Consider the following 19,970-nt stretch of genomic DNA (forward strand, 5'->3'; position numbering starts at 1 on the left):
CCATACAACAAACAGTTCTGACATACTGACTGATAGATAATTACCTCCCCTTCCCCTAGGTGCTGCTTTGTTCCAGTAAAAGAAAAAAACTCCAAAAAATGTTAATAAAATTATATTTGTTGTGTTTCTGATGTATGATATGTTTAAAATAATCCAATATGTTCATTCTATAAGAATAATTCTTTTATTTTTTTGAAATATTTTACTTGTTGGCCCTAAAACTGTAAATCTAGATATTTTAGATGAATACTTTTTACTCCTGTCATTTATTTTCACTAACTTCAGATTGCTGAAAGCTTTCAAAGAATGCTTTACTTTATTTTATTTTTGTTCTTTGCATCATTAGGAGGGTTTTTCAGCTACAGCTCTCTTTCAAAGTCTTCTCAATTTAAGGGAAGCAGCAATTCCCAAATACTTCATATCACAGGGAAAATGAGAATATAATGCATCAGACAGAATAGTTGATTTCTCCTTTTGTGAGTGTGTTTGTGCCTTGAGATGGCATAGCTGCTTTACACTTTCCATCCTCTTTTAAGTAACAAGATATCAAGGTAGATGATAAGTAAAATATACTATATGTTGTAATATAATTATTTAAGTAAAATATACTATATGTTGTAATATAATTATTTTATTTCACATAAAGCCCCATCCATCACTTCTCTAAGTTATTCTAATGTTCCCTTTATGCTTTCTCTATTATTTACCTCCTGCATGTGTGAACACAGAAAGACTTATGGTGAAACCCTATGTGCAGAAATATTTGCACAAACTGTCACTGAGTTTAATGGTAACTTCAGATTTACACAAAACTCTATTTCCAGTTCAAATCTTCCTCAAAATCATGTATACTTCACAGATTCTATTGATGAAATAGAATATTCATTTTGAAAATTTGTTCTTGTACCACCACAAGGGGTTTTCCTACCTCCTGTATAGCTGTTGTAATCTCTGCAAAAGTATGTATAGGATAATACATTACGCAAACTTACAGCTTTCCAGCTGCATTATACATGTTTGCACATCCATTGGAAAATTTTTGAGATCCATCGGACAGGAAAGTATTAAAGTCAATCTGAAAAGACACAAAAAAACTATTAAAACATACCCCCAAAAAAGCCATAGAACTGTGCGGGAAGAATGTGTGAATACAAAGGAAGCAATTAGAAATAGAATACATGTTTCCATAGAAAGCTCTCAAAAAAGGTCTCTATTAGCTGAATCCATCTAACTCAACCTAGTATGACACAATGGAAAATAAATTTGCAGACTATCAGAAAACTAAATTTTTCAGTAGGGAGGCCTAACTTAATGAGAAGTCTAAAGGAATGCAGCAGCAGTGTGCCTTTTTGTGCTACAGCATAAAAATTACACAAATTTGCAAGAATTTCATAACATATGCCAGCAGTCATGGTGGAAAAGTAGTTTTATGTGTTGCTGTCCTAAAATAAAGTGCTTAAAATGTCAACACAAAGGCTTAAACAAACATTTGATGATATTGATGGTAAACCAAAATATGGCTGCAATTTTGAACTGCAGCTGTGCATCAGTGTTAGTCCTAATAATTCCTGTGAAATTCTTTTCAAATTATGAGCAAAGAGGTATTTTTAAATTTTAAGTTAAAAATTTATTTCTTATTTATTATAATAATTTATAAATTATTTACAGTAATTTATCTTTCGAGTAAAAGTTCTCTGAAGAATCAGAAAGAAGAATTTATAAGAGATAAAGGCATGAGATTTCCTTCCTGGCTACGCCTATGTATCCATTGACATTTTTGGCACTGGGGCTAAAGGGAAGTGGGCAGTAGCTGGCAAGTATGGCTGTATATTTCTTTTACCTAATTTTTTGTTGGTGACCAAACCTTCTTGATTCATTATTGCTATGATTTCTGTTTAGCCAGACAGTGATAGAGCTGCATGGGGAGAGTCTGAAGAGGGAAGTCAGACACATCCCCTGTTCCCATGCTGTTAAAAATAGTTCCAAAGGCAAATTCTGGCTAGTAGGTAACACAGCAAGTAATTTCAGAGGCACCTGGACTTTAATTTGTGCTTCAGTAAATATTTTAGTATTTTATATTAAGTGTTCATTGAGCTGGGAACTGTTACCCTCCATTATTTTTTTTTTGTCTGTGTTGTCCCAATGCAATTAGAGATGAGGAGAAATTAGGGAATGAAAAAAGAAGCAATTTTAGAAACTTTTTTTTTTCCTTTTAATATCAGCATAATAGCAATTAGCATATCTCCCCTTATCAGAAGGTCAGCTTACTCAAATGCACATAACTAAACTAGATGCCAGTGATATGACTTTAAATCTGTTTTAGAAACTGTTATAGCTCTTAATTAAATCAAGGCAACATAAACTTTCTGGCTTCATAAGAAACTGAGGAACTATCTGGTGTCTGCTTTTGGCACAGTTGGTTTTTGCCTTTATAATTTAATATGATCCTATTTCTCACATTTGGGGTTTTTCACCCCATTTCATGTGGCCATGAACTTGCTCTAAATTGTATTGAATTTGCAATCCAAACTTGTTTCAGCTGAATGGTGGGGTCTATACTGTGTACAGTGTGCACTAGGAAGGAGTAGAGCAAGGCAGGGAGTTATTTGATTAGAGTGGAACAACACCCAGTGCCTCTTGAGGTGACTCAGAAAGTCTTCAGATAATTGAGTTAGATCTATTTCTACTTGAATTCAGGGAAGGAATCCTTTCAATCTACTTTGAATCTATTTCTAGTGACAGAATACATGCTGTGACACTGAAGATTGATTATGTTCCCAGAGTGGCAGACTAACCTCCTTTTGGATATGAAATCCTCATAAGAATTTTAACCCAACCTTTTCTCCTTGTGTAAGCTTTGAGAAGTGCTGCCTAATGGTACTGGAAGGAGGGAAGGAGGAAGGAGATTCTTGCCACTGATACAATTAATGCAATTCATAAAGTTGTCTCTTTCTCCAGAATTCAGAGCGTTTAGAGATTCCCGATGTCTCTTCAAAGAGTCTAATTATCCATAAACTCAGCGTCATAAAAGCATGCAAAGCAAAACACTGAGTTGACAATAGTATATTTATTTTGAAAAGAGTAACATTTTGCACATGACGTGAGTCACTGCTTCAATACCAAATCTAGTGGGGTATTAGCACACTTACATCTAATGTGTTTCTCATTAGATTTGCTTTTTGAAGACACTGGTAAAATACCTACTGATGTCTCTATTGAAATGAAAGTGGTGGGAAGTGGGATAATTAGATTTTGTCAATACTTATGATTACTGCTTTCAGCTTCTTAAAACCTTTTCAAAGAATTACTTTCCAGTTTTCTCTCCATCTTCAGAGCTGAGTAAATGACTATGCTATAAATGTCATACTTCCTCTAACAGGCCATGTTTTCAAGTTGAAGTGCAACTGCAGTGTCCAGAAAGGGAGAAAAGAAGTAACATTGGATTGTCATGACATTGGAGGCCACAGACTTTGAAACTTGTATATAGGCCAACTCAGATTATAGTACTACAGGATTATTTGTTCCGTGCAGTGTCCTAGTTCCTCTAGGCTCAGTACCTGTACTTTAAAATGAGAAAGAAATTTTTCTTATTACTTTTACTGTGTGCCTGACTAATGAGTGATCATTTTTTATTTTAATATAAACAATGAATGCTGACAAAATTCTGCATACAAAACTCACAAATAATAGTTCTGCATGACTAGCAACTGAATATACGTTTTAGAAAATCCTAATTATACTTTTGAGCTTCTATCTGAAAAAAACCCCATTAGATTAAAGACTCACCTGATGGAATAAAGTACATTTCCATTCTTGAAAATCCGCAACAACTTATTATCTGTTGTTACTTCATGAAAGTTGGCACCTTTTTCATTAGCAAAGAACAGATCAGGTTTCCAAATGGAATCCAGCATGGATGGATCTAAATCTAAAGAGTCATCTGGATATTCACTGTATGCAAGGCGTGGATCATTCCAATTCTGACGGAGAAAGATGTTCACTCGGTAATCCTGAATAAAAGAGAAAACAAGCAAAGCTTTATCAAGCATAGGGATTTAGCTTTTATTTCATTTCTTAGCCATGTAATCCCCTGTCCATCTGTGGACGACAAAAGAATTACTTAGCTGAATGCCAGAATGATACCTATTTATATTAGTGGGACACAATGGGTAAGAATAAAGATGCATTTCAAGGCAATCCAAAAACATCCTAAGATAAGGAAATCCAACCTCCATGTACAGTTCATATAATTCCATATAACTCTACCTTATCTATCTACCTACTCTATCAGAAATTTGTCTTGAATTTGAAATAAGAAGCATAAAAAGAGATTTATGGTGTTACCTTTTTCTGCCCAAACCCTGGCAGGGATATTCCCATTCCCTCTCTCTCTGTCAGTGAGAATCTGTCCCACTGTAAGGGAAGTTAAATTATTATTTTTTCTATCTCTTTAATCCTTACTTGGTTTAGACCCAGCACACAGCCTTTCTGTGCCTCAGTCTCCTATTGTGTGAGCAGTAGCTTGCCATACAGCAGTCTGAGGAGAGCACACGTTCCTCCTCTCTTCAAATAGGGTAAAGACCCTATATGTCTTTATAATAAATTAGATTAGCTACTGGTGTAGTCACCTGAATTTCTACAGAAATTCCTGTCTTAATCAAGAGGACTTTTATAGAAAAGATGACTTCAAACTTCTGGAAGTCATTTTGCACATACATCCCATCAGAAATGTATTTATGGCTCCACTTTCTTACAACTTTGCCACTCTGAAAATACTTGGTTTTAAATAAAGGTGAATAATAGTTTCTCATTACATTGCATTTAGAACTGAGACTGAACGTAAGGGCATAGGAACTATACTTTTATTGGTCATAATAAGATTTTCCTCATTATTTGAACTGCATTAATGAAAAAGATCAAAATAAAATAGAGAAAAAGATAGGTTAGCTGCAGGGAGAAAATGGCAACTGGATGTCAGACCTTACATGACACTTCTGAATATAACAGAAGTAAAAATGAATCACTTTTTTATGGTTAAAAAAGATTATGAAAATTAATTTCAACAGGAAGGCTTTTTTAGTCAGAATGGGAAATTAGGTGTCCAGGGTTGAGAAATAAAATTTAGCCAAAAACTATGGACACTAGTTTTAATAGGTTAGACTAACTAGTTAAAACCCCATTGGTGTAGAAATTGTTGGTTAAAAATGCAGCATTTTATTGATATTTCTCTTAGGAAACTTGGGGCATGCAGCCATGTAGTGGGGAAGAATCATGCCGACAGACATAATAAAGGACAACAGGAACCTCAATGTGCAACATTTATTCATGAGAAAGTTTTTCATATCTTCAGCATCCTGCTGTTTTGGTCAATTTAATTACTCAGCTTGACTGAGTAAGTGTAGCCAAATATGCTAAAAACGTGCTTACCAAATATTGCCAATACTTGCCAATATTTGTAAATCATATAGAGAAAGTTCCAGTAAAGAATTTTATGTTAACATAACTTTACCAATTTTTAGCACAAAGAAGGTAATTAGAAAACTACACCTGAAAAATGAAATAAATTCAGATTACTCTTTCCAGCACAGGAAAAAGGCTCTCTGACCAAATGGAAGCATGCAACATTAAATGCATTGGAATTGTTAATCAACTGCTTTATTTAAAGAAATAAACTGTTAATTAATTTGTTAAAAACACACACACAAACACATCCCAACTCCTTTCAGGAAAGGATTGAAAGACATTTTCATCATGGGTAGGGAAAGCCTCAAAAGTCATAAAAAGTTCTTAAGAGAACCTGTTGGTGTTTTTATAATTAGTACCATGATGTGGTAAAACCAGAGCCAGGGATTTGTACTATACAGGTGTAAAAACAAGCCTGTATTTTCTGTGTGTTTCCACAGTAAGACAAAATTCTTAGACAAGCTTGTGCCTCAGTGCTCACAGAACTATATTTTGGTGTCTTCTACAAGGGAATAATAACCCCTGAAATATTCTTATTTCTTTGCATGAAATATCATCCCAATATCATCCCAAATATCATGTAGCACCAGCGTCCATTCCAGCTTGCTGTATAAAATCAAAAGGACAGGAGGAAGAAGGATGTGGGAGCAATGAGGGCTCCACTGCCTTTCCCAGCATGTGCAATCCTTGCACTGAAGGAAACAGCTCTAAACCTGGGGCACTGGGATGGGAGCACTACAGCTCTCAGGACTTTGTACTTCTGTCCGATTCAAACTTTATATTTTAAATTATATGACCTGAGGTATGTCTATTTACTTTACTTTTCTCAGTAGAATATGAAGACTTTATGGACAGGATCATTTTTATAGTAAAGGTCTTCTCACATGTGTGAGACAGAACAGGTGAAAAATGCATAGCATGAAGGCCAAATGAAAAAGGAAAATGAAGAATAACAAATGATGTGATCCTTTCAAAATTATATTAAGTTATTCTGTATGTCAGTATGAGTAAAGTTTATTGGTTTAAATTGTTTCCATCTTTTAAGATGAAAAAAGTCCCGGTTATACTTCTCACTGAAGCAACTGGAGATATTTTTCATTGTTATCTCCCTTGAAAACGCTGCCATTGCCACTCATTACTTACTTAAATACATATCCTAATCTATCAAAGGAAAGAGGCTGCTATTTGACTGCTGTTTTATGAAGGACAAGTATTCATCATCTCAGTTTATAACTACACATTATGAGCACAAGGCCTAACTACTTTAAACAAGTAGGGTTGTTTGATGCAAGTACAGACACCAGAATCAAACTGCCTGAATTGATTTGTTGTCCTACAAGAGGCTCAGTGTTCTCATGTGCTATTTGCCTGAAAGGATGACTCCTAATTCAAATAACTGTGACAGAACAGTCCCTTGAGGGGAGGGAGAAATCATTATTTCAGTTGTGGTGGCTTCCACAGCCTCATCTGTAACCTCAAGGCTGCTATTTTCTGAACAGCTGCTGTAACCTGGTGCTACAGAACAAGAGTGAGACGTGGGTCTGCACTTGTTTCACCATGCTTCAAAACCTTACTGCAAGGTAGAGGGTCAGGATACTGTTCACCTGCTTCATAAGGTTCAATAAAATAAAAATTGGAGATCAGGTAATTGCTCTTTGCTGTCCATGCCAAGGCTCAGGCCACTATGGACCTTGGTATTAACATTTTGATTAATAATTTCCAGCACACAGTAAAATCTGAAACACTTACAGGATATTTTGATTTCTACTTCATTATACTTGTACAGATAGAGCTATATCACCACAACACACAGACTGTAGCTTTTTTGAGATTTTTCCACAAATCTTCAAGATACTAATTTCCTAATTATCACTATTTCTTTAAAGCATTTTTCATATGCACTTCATGTGGAATCTTTCTAGATCTGAGAGATTCCAAAATATGCCCCTCATTTACATATTGAATATCACCCATTCTCATAAGAACATATGCTGTTATTTGAACCAAGTCCTCAGAATTTCATGCATAAATTACAGAGCTCTCTCTGTTGCTATTCCAAATATAATAATTTTGCCTAATATATACTTCTAAGTGAAATCTAGACTTGTCTTTTGTATGATGTAGTCAAAGGATTCTTCCTTCCCTTCTTTTAACTCACTGTAAAATTTTAATATGAAAAAGTTCTTACAAATTTTGGAAGAACACTGTTAAGAGTAAACATAAGACACTATAACAAATTTTGTTCTTGTAGAAAATTTTTTTCATGAGTTAACTATGACACTTGTAATGAAAGCTCATTTTCACTGCCATAGAAGAAAACATTGATAATTTTAATTTTTACTTCTGAGATTTTCCATAATAACTGTCTTGATATCTGAAAAACATGCAATTTGACATACTTTTTATTGCTGCCTTGATTGGTATAATTAGATAGGATGGCCTTATTTGTGGTAATAACATCTTTCCATTTTAAATTTATTCACTGTTTTTAAGTACAGTGGCTGCATATTAGGTAATCAATTACTTTGTCCAAATTTTCTAGAACCACATGATTCCTCCCTCAGACATCAATGTCTTCATGGATGTGCCTTAAGAAAATGACTTCTTGCAATTTTTGTTCCTATACTTCCTGTGACTCTTCTGTATAAGGAAAAGGATTCGGTTCCACATGCAAACACATGGAAAACTTTCCTTTCTGGTCCTGCCTGAAGTTACTTGGCTAAACACACTATGGATAATCAGGATGTCTAGATTTCAGCCCTTGAAAGCTGAGGATAAGCAATAAGGCCTGCTCAGTTCCTCTAATCCTAGTCTACATTGCAAATTGTGGGTGCTCCTGCTCCCTCCATTAAGTAGGATGGCCCAGATGGATGGGAGGTTTATGTGACAACTAACTTGCCTTGATCTCACGAAGATTTAAAAATTAATTGAGCTATTCAGAAAAGACTGTTGATGGACTTAAGTGAACAGCTCCTCTGAGCAGTAGATTTTAAGGTGGATATTAATGTTTTTAATATTTCTAGGGTTTTGGGTTCTTTTTGGTAAGTTAAGTTTTGGTGGTTTAGTTTTGTTTTGTTTGTTTCCCATACATTTCAGAACTAGTAGATATCCCAATTGGGGTCCTGGGAATGGTTTGGTTAAAGCTTTATTTTAATTTTACCTAATTCCTTTCAGAGTTTGACTCCAATAACCATCCATCAATATTCATATTGAAGTCAATAGAACTAGAAGTCACTTGGCAAAGAGCTGGCTGAAACTAGTACTTCAACATTGCTACCTGCAATATCAGATCTCTCAGACTCCCTTATGCACTTAAAATTTAGAGTTCAGCAAATACAGTTATATACCACTTCTGCATGTAGTGCTCTCCCTAGGTGTGCCACCTGCTTTCATTCCCTTGGATTCTGAAGTGGTATGGCTTCTGTTAGCATTCTGGCTGGCAGAGATGAACATTCCTTGCTTTATTTTCTTCTGGGATAAGTTATACCTCATTTGCCACCATTGCAAATGATGAAGAATGAGAACCTACAGAAACTACTTCAGTTCTGTCTTTCCCTTAGATAAAGCATTGGGTCATTTACAGGATGCTTGTTAGCACAGAGCTATCAGACTTTATCATTCAATCCACAGCTAAAAAAATAATATAGGCAGTAGTTTCTGAGAGAGCTCCTTGATTTTTGCTTTACTTACTCCCTTGTCTTTTTTCACAAAACATTCAAAATGAGTTGAATTCAACAATGTGCTACAATATCTACTTACTTTCCATACCTTTTAGGGATAAAGCATTGCAAATGGATGGGTTTGGTTTATTTTAGCATTGTGTTATTTTGTTGAGTTTATTATCAGTAGCAATACTGGATTTTAGTTTCTGTGCTCACTATAATCATCAGAAGTCAATGGTAGTTAATATCTAGGATGCTTATTCTTAAAGAGATTAATTTTACTACTGACGTACTGTATAATAATATTTGTCATAGCTCCTACTGCATGTCCTAGAATATTTATTAATTAAAGATTCAATATATTACTCCCATATTTAATGGAAGCTGTGTGTTCATTAACGCATTGCACTAAAATCACATTTTGAAACTTGTTCAGTGTAATTGCTTTTATAAGCTTTAGCTCAGGGGCTTTTAAAATGTTTGCACTTTTAAGCAGTAAAATAAGGGATTAGATGATAAAGGACATGACAATTACATGAACAAACAACATACACTAAGCCTCTGTCTTCATTTGGTGTTTGGCATGTTCTCAGTTGACCTAAGATTCTGGGTTTTTTTTCTGCAAGAAAATGATGTGTCCCTGAAGAAGTTGTTGCTCTACAGCAGAAAGTACTTCTTGCTAAGTGAAAAGTTAAGTTTTTCTGAGATTTTTCATTTATTCAAATGAATTTTGGGTACTATATATTCCATTTTGTTATTAATGAATTTTATGTTAGCCCTTTGAATATGACTTGTTTCAATGAGTGACTGAATGGGCTAATTTTATAATTTTTTACTGAAAATATGCATTTGAAATCACCCTCTGTTTCATCTCCTCAGAGAAATATCACCAAATTAGATCAAATACAATTTTGAGAATTCCATATTAAATTTCTCTGATGCCTTCCTTTATTTGGTAGACAAATATGACATTGTCTATAATAGGTTAAATAAGGTAAAATAAAAGGTAAAGTTAAACTAGCCCAGAAGCAGGGCCTGCTAACTCCCGTAGTCTAAACACTTGCTCAAGTGGGCTATGAGAAGGAATATATTTCAAACTTAAACAAATTCAATCAGATATGAGTTGACCTTAAATTTATTGATACGCATGAAATGCTCCAAGAATTCCGTTAGGAATATCGGGTGGATGTAGTGATTTTACAATGATACCATGGCAACACATAAAATTTTATGTGTATTTGTACTGTACCAGTACTGAGGAGAAAGGGAACTATTTGTTTTTCTACCCAAAGGTATCATCTGGTGGCATTTGAAAAGCCCTAAGGTATTTTGCCTTTTGGCTGCTGGTTCAAAAAGATGCATATCTTCTGCAATCCTGTGATATGTTTACCTTCCCAGATAACTCAGGGAGTCTAATAATCTCAGGGAGATTATTAAGGCCACACTAAATACACTTGGACAACTAAATAAAACTTCAACAGACACAAACTCCATTCAGTATCGATTTGCTAACCTGTTCCTTACATGAGGAAATTAACTTTGTGAACAAGTACATGTGGGTCTAGGTGAGTAGAAAGGGAGAAAGAAGAAATATACAATTTATGGCCTTTCACTAAGTCCATGATGAACTTCTACCAAGGGGTACAAATAAAGGTAACTTATTGAAAAGTGAATCCTTATTTTAAAAGACTGTAATTTGTAATACTACAGTAATACCAGAACAGTAGTCACAGGCACAAATCTAAAACATTTTCTCTACATTTTGCTAAGTTGGGTAATTAATTAACTGGAGTAAAATATCAATATATGCAATGAAAACTGTTGTAATTTTTGTATTTAGAATATATTTTATATAAATATATGTTAATATACATTAACAAGACATGCCAATTATGTATTTAATATAGTCAGTTTTCTGAAACTGTAGAGCAGCCACATTCACAAAAAAAAGGAAAAATGTACTGCAAACAAGGGACCTACTAATGGTTGACTAGAAACATCAAATTTTCAGGATTCTATCCCTTCAATCCTACCAGGAGTTAAGTAGCTAAACCCTCATTCAATTTAAATCTTTTAAAAGAAGATAGAGGAACTAAAAAGAAGATTGTGAGAGATCCGGCATACTGTAGTTTACAATGTTTGTAGATGGAAATCAGACTAGAAATCTTCTTTAACTAATCCTGTTATGCCAATAAATTAGCTTGCATATGTTCTTATACATTTACGTTTTGAAATCCATTAACTGAAAGAGAAACCTAGCTACTGAAAGATCAGGCACTGTAAAGACTGCTTATTTTTTAAAGCAAGGGAATAAATTCAGATTCTCCAAGAGTGCTTTCAAAGATTATTGTTTTATCATCACAAACAGGTAAACAAGAAATAATGAAAACGTACTTTTTTTCAGTTATGTGTGTTCAATACATTTGTTTATCCTTCACCTTCAATATCTTAATGGTTGTAATAAAGTTTGAGGTTAGTATTTATTCAGACTGCCTCAGTTTCCAATGAGAAATGCCTTGAGGAGGTGGCTGCCTGTTTCTTTATTTTTTTTTTTTTTAATTGGGAAAGAAAGATATGGGACTAAATTTGCTTGTAGGCAAAATTAAATTTTAAGCCTAGAGGCTTGCAAGTTGGGATTTTTCTGAACTCTGGAGAAGTCTGCAGCTTGTTTGAGCTGAGGTAAAGTTAATTTACTTCACAGTGGCTGTTACTGGGCTATGTTTTGATATGTGCTGAGCACAAGGTTGATAATATAGACGTCTTCTGTTATTGCTGAGAAATGCTTTAACAGAGCCAAAGCTTTTTTTTTTGTTTTGTTTTGTTTTTCCAGCTGCTGTGCTGGTGAAGAGAATGGGAATGTGTGGGAAATAGGAAGAGAGAGCTGGCATGGCTAACACCCACTGACCAAGGCAATATACCCAACAGGACCATATGGCGTTGTGCTCAGTATATATCAGGGGTGAGAAATGGGTAGAGGGGCAAGAAGGAGGAGGGGCATATTTGGAGTGATTGTGTTTGTCTTGACAAGTAACTGCTATGTGTGATGGAGCCCTGCTTTCCTGGGAATGGCTAAATTTACTGCTTGCCCATGGGAAGCAGTAAATTCATTCCTTGTTTTTCTTTCCTTGTGTGTGCAGCTTTTGCTTTGCCTATTAAACTGTCTTTATCTCAGCCCACGAGTCCTCTGACTTTTGCCCTCCCAATTAATTCTCTCCCTGATCCCATTGGTGGAGGAATAAGAGAGAGGCTGTGTGGTTCTCGTTTGCTGGCTGGGGTTAAATCATGACGAGAGATTTTTGTTGGCTTTGCAGTGCTTTTCAGCCCTGGATGAAATTTCTGAGAATTTGAAAGCCTCAGCAAGCTGGAGCACTAGAGGCATAGCAGCAGAGAAGCCATTGAGTTGGGATGACCTGCAGTTTGGATAGAGGGAGGAAAGTGTCAATCATCTGTAGATCTCTGTCTGGAGACACCTGTCTGATGAATCTAAACAGCAGAGTAGCACTCCATGGGTTAATTAGTAAAAGGGTCCAATGGAAGTGCTTAGGAGTGAGAGAAGACAGAAACCAATTTCTGTGCTGAAGGAGATGGCTACTGCTGCTGCTGTGGCCCACATAGTATGTCTGAGATTCTGAAGTCATAAGGGTTACTTTGTGCAAAAAGAAATCAAACTACTTGAGAGATTATGAGGTTTTTCTTTTTTTATTTTTTAAATTGGTATTAGGCTCTAAAAGGATTTGGAGGGGGGAGGAAGAGGTCTACGCTACTGATGTAATGGCAGAAATGACATAGGGAGTGGCATGTCAGTAGAAAATGCACATCATACCACACCTTGCTGTGATCATGTTGACTTTTAAAGGAAATTAAAGTCTGATTCACAGACTCATAATACTTCTCTTTCTGCTAGATTTTAGCAGTCATAATTGATAGCATGCTGTGCTATCAATTGTCTATAGAAATTGATATGTGCTATGTATTGTCTATAGAAAAAAAAAGAATCTGATACATAAAAACCAGATTCTTACAAGCACTTTTGATGAATTGTATAACTTTACTGTTTAATTTTAAAGTATTATAAAATGGTTTCAACTTTTTTTTTAATATATGGTTTACAATATATCTTTTCAGTATGGGCATGGTGCATAGAAGTCTGAGCATACAGATCTTTTATGATGAGTGATTACTTTGGCTGCTGTAATTAAAAAATCACACCCAGCATACGCACACCCAGAGTGCAGAAAGTATCAAGTGTTCAGAATAGAATAAAGACAGGGTGGAAGAATGGAGTTTTTAACTGATGCTAAAATGAGGCTTTGAAATTTGTTCAAATCAAGAATTTCAAGGTCATGTAGAATGTTAGTACTGAGAACTTTTCCAGGGCATATTTATTAGATTCAAGAACAGAAATTAGGAACAAAGGTGACAATCTGAAAATCCTTTACTTTCTTAATTCAAGTTCATTCAAAAAATATTCTAAAGTCCACTGCAGCTCTTGTTACTGTAAACAGAGTTAGTAAATTGCAAGTTCATGCAAAACTAAGGGAGACAGGCTACACTCATACAGTGATGGATGGGGATTTATGGACTTAACTCCTATTAGCATTAATGGGAGTTAAGGATAAAATCCCTATATATCATGACGAGATTAATATCCATTGCTTAAATACATATAATGAAGCAGCTACACTAAAGATATTTTTAAAACTATTACTTTTGACCTATTCCTTTGATTTAACTATTTTTAATAATGTTTTTACACTAATATCTGTGTTCTGATTTTAGAAATCATCACGAATGTTGCATAATCATAAGCCCAAGGGAGTTAATCTTTCATGATTGCAACAAAATAAGAAACTTCATTAAGAGCATACCTCATATGATGTGAACAGAGCTATGTAGTGATGCCATAATCTTATTTTCACAGATACTAAGATTTCCTACAATAGTCACTGAGTAGAACTCAGCTTGCAAATTAGATATTTTCAAATCTTTTTCTGGATAATGCTGCAATTGCTGTATCAGGATGTAGATTTTTAGGAACAGCCTATCTGACTACAACCTTCAAACAGATTGAAAAGACTAATATAATAATGTGGAAGACTAATATAATAATGTGGAAGTAAGTAAGAAGTTACTGAGAGGGAAGGGAGTAATGCCACATGATTTCATAGTGCAGTGCTGCACAAGTAATGGTTTTCCCTTTAAGTGAAAAAGAGCAGTCAGAGGAAGAGGAATCAGTGTAAACAAACATAGATAAGGGGAAATAAGAGGTGTGAACTGTTTCCCAGCTTTGCTAGAAGATTAAATCACTTTAGGTAAACAAAGGATATAAAAATTTAACTAAAGGCTGTCTCCCTTGGAATGAGAAGATAACGATTCTGGAAGAACCTTTGATAAGTTTGTAAAAAAGCCATTTTGGTTTTAGGAAGCGTTCAAACAGGCGATGAGTAGTATTTAAAGCAGCACTGTATGCAGCACAAGGGCTTGAGCTGATGATGTAGGAGGTCACTTCAGGTCTTCTGGAGCTAATGATTGCAGTAAGTGCTATGGGGAAGTAGAAAGTGTGCCTATAAACTGAGCTGTTCAGCTTTCTATATTATACAGTGTTTTGCAAATTCTTTAAGAATGCTTATTAAAATGCATCAGAAAGTAGGATACATTTGTATGTCTGGATGAGCTGATTATAACACCTGCACTGGTAAATATTTACCTATTTTAGATAAACCAGAACAATTACTTCCAGCTTAGAGTAGTAAGTCAACTGTAGGTCTGGATTCAGTTTTTTCTTCAAATGAGGTAAAAAATATTTGAAGCTAGGCTTCCATTAATGTAAACAAGAATTAAAAAACATGTGACCCAGTGCACAAGCAGCAAGGCTACTGCTGCTACCATTTCCCTAGACCTAAGAAACAATCTCTGACTAATGGGTTTTGTTTTTAGAACTTGTTTATACCTGAAGTTGGTATAGTTAATTGTATACCTGATTTGACATTTCTTCCAGGACCAGGAAGTCAAAGCATGAGATACTGTATGCATTTGGTAGTAGTCTAGACAGATTTTCTGGATATATCAGCAAATCAGATACTTGACTCTTGTGTTTCTATGTGCAGCTTCAAATGGAACTCATTCTTAACCAGCTTCTCTGAAAACAAGTCCTCAACACCTGTTAGTGATGCGCAATGCAACACATCACCCTTGATCCACCATTGCAATGCAATGCCACGTCACACCTTGCAACTTGGTGAGACATTTAGAACATGTTTCTGATACCTTTGCCTCATATTTTCTTGTCCCTCTTCACTTTGTTATACTGTTGTAAAGCCAGCCAGGGTTTTACATGATATCTTCCACCACAATTTCCAGGGAATTCAAAAATTCCCAGCTAAAAAGTTATCCTACTAAAAGTTCCAGAGCAGAAGTGTACATAAAAATGCTTTCCATTTCTTCTTGGAAAATCAATGGGTATAGGAATTCCTTTTAAAATTTGAAATAAAAAAATGCCATTTGTTTGCTAATTTGTATCTTTCATATGTACTGATGTGTTTTTCCAAGCAAACTTTGGCTGCATCCTATAGAGTTTCCTTATAATATGGAATAGTTGCTGTATCTCAGAAGGATGATATGATCTCTCTGCTTAGAATGCAGGTTCAGCAGCAGGATTTGCCTGGATTACTCTGGACATGTAACAAACTGGACAGCTGCAGACCCACTAGAATTTGTAAAATCTCTGTCTACTTGTGACTCTGTAACCCAGGATCAGGGTGGCAGTGGCCAGTGTATGAAAAAACTAAAGGATGTTATATAATCTGATGCCCAAACTTGCACAAGAACAATCCATTTTTCTGTGCCATGATAGAAGGGAGTTGATTGTCAAACAGAGATCTTTTTTTATTTTTTTAAATTCTGAAAATGTAAAGTGGCCATTATTGAGAGGCCTTGCTTTCACTCATCTGAGATACAAAGCATAGGTGTTTCTTCTTCACACTTCAGTATTAACACATTGCTATATATATTGCACAGATTTTTCAGTGTATTTTCAGTAAAGAAAGGCATCCATTTCTTTGTATTTGAGATATCAGCCTAAATTATTCATTTGAGGAAAAATGCTTGATGAAGCTCTTTAGCATTGAGGTTTGTAATGTGTACAAGGGAACTCTTCTTCCAAGCAATCTAGTGAAAGACAACCTAGAATAGGTAAGATAGAACAAAATCAGGAATGCTTATTCAAGAAAGATGAAGCTAAAGAAATTAAAGAGCTGTGGCTCATGAAAGGACCGTAATTATGTTGGCTTAAAAATGTGTTGGTGTGGTTTAAAAGCATATTTTATTTGCAAATGCAAGATGATCTCATTAGTGGGGGGAGTACAGAAAGATCTATAAAGATCTATCAACATTAAATTCTTTTCAGACTGAATCAAAAACTACCCCTGAGCAAAAACATGGTAAGGACAAATAAGAGACATGACTTTCAATTGTTAATTGAGATTAATTACGAGTGGTAGACTATAATTAAATTAATTAATTCAGGGTTAATTGTCTGCACTGTTGTTATTTTCCATCACATCTCTCTGTGAGTGTCCCCTTCAATGCATTTTGAGCACATGCATTATGCTAAGTGTATTAACACACCGTGATTGCTGTAATCTGCATTAAGGTCAGTGTTGTACCTAACCTTTAAAACCCAGAAAACCTTGAGCAAGTTTATCAGTCACATTTCCTAGAATTAAAGCAGATGTTTTGGTAGACTAATTGTTTTGTGTATTCAATATTCTGACTCTGAACATTTGCAGCTGAAAATGTTGGCACTAATATTATTTTGACCTTGTGTGACTGAATAATCTCTTCTCTTATGTTTTGTTAATCACCAGCAATATATATGACTCTGCTCTTAATGATCACAAAAATCTTTTATCTTTAGGAGATGCAGTGTGAATACAAGCTGAGTGCAGCTTGAGCTAGAAAAACTATCTAAGGAAAATTTTAGAGTATTGTGATAAAAGATGAAATTTAAGTTCCACTGCACCAGTAAGAAAAGTATTGGCTTTCCTGTAGGAAACAGTTCCTGTACTGCCAATATATATTTAATTTATGTGATCAAGCAATCCAACCAATTTGTCAGATTTTTAATATTATGTGTGCTTAGGTGTTTACTATTTATCTCCAATGAAAAACTTCACACCTTAATTTGTATTAAATATGTCATGTTAATTTCATTATAATGAAATAGTAGCTTTATTCTGTGTTTTCACAATTTTTTAATCTTTTACTCTTCCAGATTTCTAAATTCTTCTGTGTAAAAAGCCCAGAATAACAACAACATATAAAATATGAAACACTGGTCCTAGGTTTTCCTTTATATGTGTGAAGCAATAGGAGTTTTTCTTGTCTAGAGGATGAGTGTGAAATTCTTTCTTTGTGAATATCATTGAGACATGCACAGATCTAGTGCTACCATTCAGTTTGATAACACAGAAAAATTGGTGAGGCTGGATCCTAAATGGTGCCAATGATAAAAGTTTGTTTAAGGGCGTTTTCAATTACACAATTTACTTTTTTTGCCTGCCTCCTCAGAGCATACATGACATAAATGAAACTGCTAATATGATCACTTAAAATCACTCAGGTCCAACTCAGCTTCCTAGAAAGAGGTGGCATTCTTTTCCCTGCTCTGAACCATCTGATCTGTATTTTGAGAAAAAGAAATGGAATGGAATATGAAAAAACTAGGAAGGGAGGGAGGGAGGGAGGGAGGGAGGGAGGGAGGAAGGAAGGAAGGAAGGAAGGAAGGAAGGAAGGAAGGAAGGAAGGAAGGAAGGAAGGAAGGAAGGAAGGAAGGAAGGAAGGAAGGAAGTGGCGGAAGGAAGGAAGGAAGTGGCGGAAGGAAGGAAGGAAGTGGCGGAAGGAAGGAAGTGGCGGAAGGAAGGAAGTGGCGGAAGGAAGTGGCGGAAGGAAGGAAGGAAGGAAGGAAGGAAGGAAGGAAGGAAGGAAGGAAGGAAGGAAGGAAGGAAGGAAGGAAGGAAGGAAGGAAGGAAGGAGAAAGAAAGAAAGAAAGAAAGAAAGAAAGAAAGAAAGAAAGAAAGAAAGAAAGAAAGAAAGAAAGAAAGAAAGAAAGAAAGAAAGAAAGAAAGAAAGAAAGAAAGAAAGAAAGAAAGAAAGAAAGAAAGAAAGAAAGAAAGAAAGAAAGAAAGAAAGAAAGAAAGAAGAATCAGTTTACAGAGTTGACAATCTGTAAGCCAAATAAAGCTACTTTTTCAGTTTGCCTCTCCTGAGCTGTTAGAGCAGGTGTAGGCGAGATAAAGGGAATGTGCTTGCCCGAGAGCCACACACTGCCCTTCCCATTGCCCACTGCCGCATCCTGGTCCTTACTGAGAGCTGTTCAGCCCAGCAGTGTGAAATTGGCTCCGGGCTACTTTGCTGGTGACGTGGGCTTTTTTAACCCCTTGTTTCTCTGCCTGTTTCCTCTGTTATGCACAGCCGGGGCAGCAGAGGGAGCTCAAAGATTTTGGACATCAGCAAGAGACCCTGGGAGGCCCAAACAGAGAAGCACGCTTCCAGGGGCAATTGCAGCCACAGGGAAGGACAGGGCTGGATGTGTTTGAACTCCTTTAAAGCTGGTATACAACTTTATGTACCCCATTTTCAGCTGGTAGTTTTAAATACAAGATATCAGTGGCCAGTTTTTATTTTGCACTTGTTTCTTACTTAACTGGTTCTGTTTGCAGTTTGGAAAAAGAGGTATTTCTCAACAATTTAAAAGTCCTTTTTGAGTCTAAGAATTTGTTCTAATGAGTTAAGACATAGGTACCTGAATTTTAAGGGATACAATAAATTCAATTGATAAAATAGTGAAAATTGAAGACATACTGAACTGCAGTGAATCAACTGTAGTTAAAAATTCAGTTTGTGAAATGCAAGATTGCTTTCATTTTCGTTTAAAGGCAGAAAGATTTTCCTGTTTTTAGAAGTTAACCATCAGTATTAGGGAGAAGAAAAGCCAATAAACCACACAACTGAAAGTCCTATCTAGACAAAAGCATTTGTTCTGCAAAGAAATGTTTGAGTCTCTGAGAGGTCATCAGCTGCTGACAATAAGTAGAAGTCTGTTTTGAGCTATGTCAATGACTACATTATTAACAGAACACAAGCATCACGAAGGTCAAGGTTGTACTTAGATGTCCAGTTTCTAAATGCATGAAAATAAGAGAATGAAAAACCTTGTGGTTCTGACCAGGTTTGGTATTTTCTGTAACACATTACATTACCTGGAACTGTTTGTTACAGACCAGGTCATTGTCTACCTTGACTGTTTCAATGTGCTTTGGAGGTAACACAGAACAGAATGTAGTTTGCTTATGAAATAGAAATATTGTACTAAGTTAACTAAGTTGCACTGAAAGGAAATGTTTAAAATTCTCTGGTTTTGGAGAGAAAATCCAATTGAGATGTGAACTTGGTCGTCCTCTTCCCAAACTCAGGACAATTTTTGTGTGCTAACAACTCTAGCTTTGTATATATCCTTTATATAGCAATTGAGTGGCTAGGTCTTTGAACTTTACTGACCTTGTGGTCTGTCTCCTCTTTTGGACCAGATCCACTCGTCCAGACATTAGGAAGTAGCTGTGGAACGCTATTCTAATCATGTGGATATTGCTTAATCCTCTGATTGAACCTGAATAAATCTCTCTAGATGCCCTGTCAATCTGTTTGGGATTTGCAATTTGGAAAGGCCCCCAAACACAAATTAAAGCTATTTTCTATCTGAAAAAAAAAAATCTTCTACCTATCTCAATAACATCCTCTACTATGTTCCAAGGTAGGTAAAGAACAGGCAGTTGTTAATACCACTTG

The 19,970-nt window shown here is 35.5% G+C and overlaps 1 protein-coding gene across 4 annotated transcripts in view; it reads right to left on the bottom strand.

Annotated features, from left to right (window-relative positions):
• GLRA3 (glycine receptor alpha 3) overlaps positions 1 to 19,970 on the bottom strand; it is an 83,058-nt gene that overhangs the window by 35,029 nt on the left and 28,059 nt on the right. For all 4 annotated transcript variants that reach the window (XR_012580456.1, XM_014264901.3, XM_014264902.3 and 1 more), the window contains exons 4-5: positions 3,787 to 4,010; positions 993 to 1,075 (exon numbers count right to left, since the gene is read on the bottom strand). Coding sequence is in view for 3 of the 4 variants with exons in the window: in XM_014264901.3 (XP_014120376.2) it covers positions 993 to 1,075; positions 3,787 to 4,010 (307 nt within the window). In the remaining variant the exon portion in view is untranslated. The remainder of the gene's footprint in view (positions 1 to 992; positions 1,076 to 3,786; positions 4,011 to 19,970) is intronic.

The sequence above is a fragment of the Zonotrichia albicollis genome, chromosome 5, assembly GCF_047830755.1.
Source record: "Zonotrichia albicollis isolate bZonAlb1 chromosome 5, bZonAlb1.hap1, whole genome shotgun sequence".
NCBI classification, from domain to species: domain Eukaryota; kingdom Metazoa; phylum Chordata; class Aves; order Passeriformes; family Passerellidae; genus Zonotrichia; species Zonotrichia albicollis.